This window comes from Impatiens glandulifera, chromosome 1, assembly GCF_907164915.1.
Source record: "Impatiens glandulifera chromosome 1, dImpGla2.1, whole genome shotgun sequence".
Taxonomy (NCBI): domain Eukaryota; kingdom Viridiplantae; phylum Streptophyta; class Magnoliopsida; order Ericales; family Balsaminaceae; genus Impatiens; species Impatiens glandulifera.
This window is the reverse complement of record NC_061862.1, coordinates 146,589,128-146,594,776: the sequence shown is the minus strand read 5'-3', so window position 1 is coordinate 146,594,776 and position 5,649 is coordinate 146,589,128. Positions and strand designations below refer to the sequence as shown.

Here is a 5,649-nt window from a genome sequence, read left to right as displayed (position 1 = left end):
AAGGAGTTGATAAAATCTCCCTTCGAGAAAAGATATCAAATGGTCCTAATTTTGGTAATACACTAAACTAAACTTTGATTTTCTATTTTCATTTGCAAATAATTTGTGGTTATTTGACATTACATCATGTTGTTCATTATGTACCAGGATGACTTCTTTAAACGATATATGAACGACATAGACCTCGTTCTTGGTTCTAAGGTCTCCAATTTGATAATGAAATGTTTAAAATTGTCATGGCAGGATGGCCAAAATTTCAATGATTGCGGGATTTACTGCATGAGACACATGCAGACATATGAGTGTAAAATCAAGGGTTGGAGAAGTGGCTTCAGCGTTAAAAAAACAGTGCCCAAACAAATAAAGACCTTGAGATTGTTATATATTTGGGGTATCATCGAGTAGGATCTAAACAAACGAAAGATCAATGTGATGGAGGACTGCATGAAATGAATCAGTAGATCAATTTGAAAAATTATACAGATTGTGAAATTAAAATTTTCAAATAAATTTAGTTGACAGTTTACATGAATGTGTATATTGTTTTACATTTCTGTGTTCATGGTTTTACATTTCGATGTTTATGGTATTACATTTCTGTACAGGGGAACACCCTATTTGGTCTGTATCGTATCTCTAGGCATAAAAACTAATTAAGTAAATGAAATAAATGGATTAAATTATCAATTGAAAAAATCATTTTTAAAAATTAGTTGTCTAATATTCAATTCTCATTCAAACAATTTACAATTCATTACTATAACCTTAAGTTGGAGTTATAATTTCTAAAATAATTATAATGTAAATGAACTAATTATTATACATATTTTTGACAAAGAAAAGTAGTCTTCTCCCATTCCTAACACGTGATAGAAAATTATGTTATAGTCTTGGACTAAATACACTGTGTCTTGTGTTTTTCTTTTTGAAAAATTAAAAGTTTACTTAAATCTAAAATTTAAACAATACAACTCACCACGAGAATAGTTTTGATAACAATTAGTCTTACCTCAAATTAAAAGAAGTCGGGCTAATTACTCATCTGTACTAAAAATCTGTCTCACAAAAAAAAATAATACATAAGTTGTGCAAAAGAGAAATAAAAATATTACACCCATCTATTTAATTATTGCTTATATTTATATTTGAATAAGCTTAATAAAATCAATGAATATTGAGTAGTCAAAACTTTTCAAACTCTTTATTAGTGCTCTTTTTAAGAAAAATAAATATATAAATATTTGAATAATTAAAAATATAAATAATAAAGAGATCTGGAAAGAAAAATTAAAATATAATTTAATATATTTATAAAATTGGAAATAACTTCATTTTCCTATTTAAAATCAAAAAACAATTTGTTCTCAACTAATTTTAATAAATCACTTCCCAAAGAAAAAAATATATGACAGGTAATTAATAGCCATGCAAACTAAAACACACAATTGAATCCCTTCATCATGCCAAATATTTATTAGAAAATATCATTTTAAACATGATCATTTATTAAAACAAAGTCTCTTCTAAATAACTAGAACATTGTTATTCCATTGGACACACAACATTATTCAATTACATCCACCACATCTTCATAGGTTTCAATCTTCCATATCTTCATTTTCTTTGAAGAAACTTTTTAAACCATTTAGCAGAATGTTTGGGTATTCTTTTCAGGCCATTTTTATAATCCACATAATAGATTCCAAATCGAACTCTAGTACCCATACTCCATTCAACATTGTCGAACAAAGACCATGAAAAATGTCCCTTCACATTTACTCCTTCCCTATTTGAAAAAGAAAAAAAAAATGAAGTCAAACAGTGGTTCTATAAACAGTTTTTTAAATAATTTTTGAATCATTTAAACATTATTCAAATAACTCAAATCGAATAAGGAATAAATTTTGAAATCACAAAACAAAATACTTACTTGATTGCTAGTCTGATAAATTCGAAATGTAGGTAGTAATAATCAATCCTCATGGTGTCACCTAAGATTTCTTCTAGAGTTAAGTTAACATTATCCGTGTTTATTCCTATAAGACAAGATAATTAATATTAAAATTATAAATTAACATTACAATAAATAAATATATATATATAAGTAAATTACCATTTTCAGTGATGTAAATGAGAGGATTATTGTACTTGTTCTTGACATAGAGGAGAACATCTCGAATTCCTCTTGGATACACACAAAAAGTACCTATCTACAAAATTCAAAAACCATAAATTTGAACTATGATAAAATAATCATTTTATATATATACTAAAATAAAATGAGTTAATATTTTTTGTAAAAAAAGTATCAACAATGAGAAAGAGACAATAAAATACAAGTAAATCTCAAATAGAAAGTGTTAAGAATAGTGCAATATGAAGTCCTAAAAAAAAGAATTATAATAATCTTTGCTCATTGAAACTCTATAAACCAAAATTACATATTATATAATATTATAAAGATATTTGAAGTGGTAATAACTGTACTTAAATTATAAATGGTTTAATGTTAGATTTTTATTAGAAACACTTATTTAAAAGTTATGACAAACAATTGTTATTTGTAAAAATGCTAATTACTTGATTTTTCCTTAATTAATTTTAAATCATCAATTAAATAAAGTATTAAAAAAAATATAATATTTAATTTTAAACAATTAATTTCAAACTAAATGTTAAAATATCTTATTTGACAAAAACAATTTTGAGGATATAAATTTTGGTCTATGGAGTATTTATAGTCTCCTCTCAAAAGGCTAATTAGCTAGGTTATCCAAATTTATATAGCATACAGTTTATTATAAATTTTGTCGTAAATTATATGAAAATGTTTTTAATTGATTATTTTCACCACTTTACAATAATTGTTTTTATCATTTAAAAAACATGTTGCATACCATTGGACCAATGAGTTTCCCATTGCGTTCATCTGCAAAATTAAACAAATTAGGTTGCTAATTTTTGTAAAAAGAAAAAGTTAAAAAAATATATGTTCAATTATTAAATGAGATAATTATAATTATAAGGTTAGAAATCTTACTCAAAATTCTTACTCGGGAATCCGTTATAATGTGCTTAGGATACCCATTAATATAGCTTTGATTATATCTTGCATATCGGGAAGTGTAATAATTCAATCCAAGAAAATCAAATGACCCTTTTAACATTTCTGATTGTTTTTTTCTGAATTTGGGAAGCCTTTTACCAACCAATACTCGCATTGATTCTGGATAAGTACCCCGAGTAATTGGATCCATAAACCTGGAATAATTCGTTTTAAAAGTCAAACTATATAAAATTATATCGACTCAATTCGAATAGGAAACATTTGTTTAGTTAGTTATATGGCCGATTACAATGTTTGATATAAAAAAATTCAAATAACTCAACAAATTTAGTCCACGGATTGAAATATATGTTGATATTATAATTAGGGAATAAATTTTACAAATAAATCAATTTAATCATTATGTGAAGATTTGTTTGAATTGTTATTATATTATTGGACTTTTACTTGATTTTTTTAATTATTTGTTTTAAAATTAGTGTAAAATATTTGGATTATAAGTTCGGATATCTAAAAAAATTATCAAATCGATATAAATATAATTATATAAGGTCGAATAAAGAGTCTTGGACACCTAATATGACCAAATTTAAATTTATTCAAATGACAATTTATTCTGTATAAAATCATTCTAATAAATATGCATAATTTGTAGCATCAATTGCTCAAATTCTTAGAATAAACTATTCAAATTTCTTCAAAAGCACACAAATAATCCTATAAGAATTATAATATTTTTTAACATATTTATTTATCTATCAAATTAATTAAATTATCAATTAAATATCAAAGTACATTCATTTTTTTAAATAGTTTTTTTATTAAATATTAATATAATTTAAGTTCTTTCCAACAAATAACCCAAATTTCACAATTTCAATCCGAAAATCATCTTATATAAAGTTTTATGTGTATTAAATTTTATATTTACAATAAAAAATACCAATAATAAAATTCACTCACCATCCAAACATGAACTCATTGGCTACATCAGCAGCCATTTGATCCTCCATGGCTTCTGAGTATGAAACCATCCAGTCACAGTTTAGTGTAATACCAATTTTACCCTTCTGATATGCCTGCAATTGTAACAATAAATATTAATCTCCAATTTAATCTTACCCTTTATTATACATTTTCTTTGCATGCATGATACCCATAAATAATTTGATAAAAATTGTATATATAATAATATAGAACCTGATATTTTTCTTTATACAACTTTACTGCTTCAGAATGAGCAAGAAGTTGATTATGGGCTGATATATAAGGCTCTGTTCCAGAATTTCCATAAGTGCAATTATAATCCGCCTTGACTATATTCGACGAAGAACATCGTCCGGGTGCTAGTGTTCCCCCAGTATAACCGCCCATACTGTAAGTCCATGGCTCGTTAAGTGTTATCCAATGTTTTACTCGATCTCCAAATACTTCAAAACAAACATTTGCGTAGTCTTTGAAATCTTTCCTGTAAAACATATTTAATTTCATTTACTCTGTTAGTAACTATTTCAATTGTAAAAATGAATCGAAATTTGTATTACTTACACAATTTTAGTACTCAAGAAACCATCATACTCTTCCTCCAAGGCTTCAGGAAGATCCCAATGGAACAAAGTAACAAAGGGCACTAAACCTATAAAGGAAATTATATATATGTATTAATAATTAAGTTTTTTTTGTTGATATATGATTGGTTTTTGAATAATGACCTAATTATAGTTTTTTTTATTTCAATTGTTATAAAGATTATTTTTGAGGTTGTTACCTTTATCCAAGAGCTCATTTATGAGGTTGTTATAGTATTGAATTCCCTCCATGTTTATACCCCCACTGAGTTTTCCACCTAAAATTCAATAATTTGATACTCAAAAACAAAAAGAAGGAGGCATAATAAATAAATACAAAGTTCGCACTTAATAATATTATAAAATCTTACGAGGTAATATTCTAGACCATGAAAAGGAAAAACGGTAAGCATTGAACCCCATTTCCTCCATAATTTTAATATCACCCTGAATAACATCGTTCAAATGTCAAAATCAAGCCTTCTTGCAATTTTACTTAAAACATTGTATTTAATTTGAATCATGTCTTTTTACTTTAACATTGTAGTTAATTTGTGTCATATTTACCTTGTATCGATGATAAGCATCAATTGCTACGTCTGCATTGCCTCCACTCATTATTCTCTCTGTGAAAGGCAACATGGATTATAATAAATTCATCCAAACAAGACCAACTCTTTAGAAGTATATTTTATTTTTTCAAATTGGAAGTAAAAAAGACTACCTGGGTACTTTTTAACAAATGCATTCCATATGCTTGGTCCTTTACCTCCTTCATTAGCCCCTCCTTCACACTTTATTTAAGAAACTTATAACTATTAAAATAATAGAAAATGGAATGGGAACAAAGAAAAATAAAGATAATTAAACAAGAAACCTGATAGGCTGACGATGCGGTGCCGAAGAGAAAATCGGATGAAAAATTGTTACGAGTTAACGAAACTGTGCTATATTGTTCAATGTAAGCATCGTAACCCGATAACAAAAGAGCGATGATTAGAAAGTGTTGTAAGA

The 5,649-nt window shown here is 26.4% G+C and overlaps 1 protein-coding gene across 1 annotated transcript; it reads right to left on the bottom strand.

The window, feature by feature from the left end:
- Positions 1-1,614: 1,614 nt before the first annotated feature.
- Positions 1,615-5,261, bottom strand: LOC124912829 (beta-glucosidase 24-like). Its single transcript, XM_047453476.1, has 11 exons — positions 5,203-5,261; positions 5,007-5,082; positions 4,836-4,913; positions 4,616-4,703; positions 4,268-4,535; positions 4,031-4,146; positions 3,041-3,261; positions 2,898-2,929; positions 2,114-2,210; positions 1,931-2,036; positions 1,615-1,786 (listed from the first exon to the last, which is right to left on the bottom strand). Exons 1-11 carry the CDS (start codon positions 5,251-5,253, stop codon positions 1,615-1,617), a joined length of 1,305 nt encoding a protein of 434 aa, XP_047309432.1. The 5' UTR covers positions 5,254-5,261.
- Between the last annotated feature and the right edge of the window lie 388 nt (positions 5,262-5,649).

Excerpts from the sequence above, each read along its gene's own strand:
- LOC124912829 (XM_047453476.1), bottom strand. The coding sequence starts at position 5,253 with ATGAGTGGAGGCAATGCAGACGTAGCAATTGATGCTTATCATCGATAC. Across the intron at positions 5,083-5,202 it reads ATGCTTATCATCGATACAAG|GGTGATATTAAAATTATGGA; the intron begins GTAAATATGACA and ends GATGTTATTCAG. Across the intron at positions 4,914-5,006 it reads ATGGTCTAGAATATTACCTC|GTGGAAAACTCAGTGGGGGT; the intron begins GTAAGATTTTAT and ends ATTGAATTTTAG.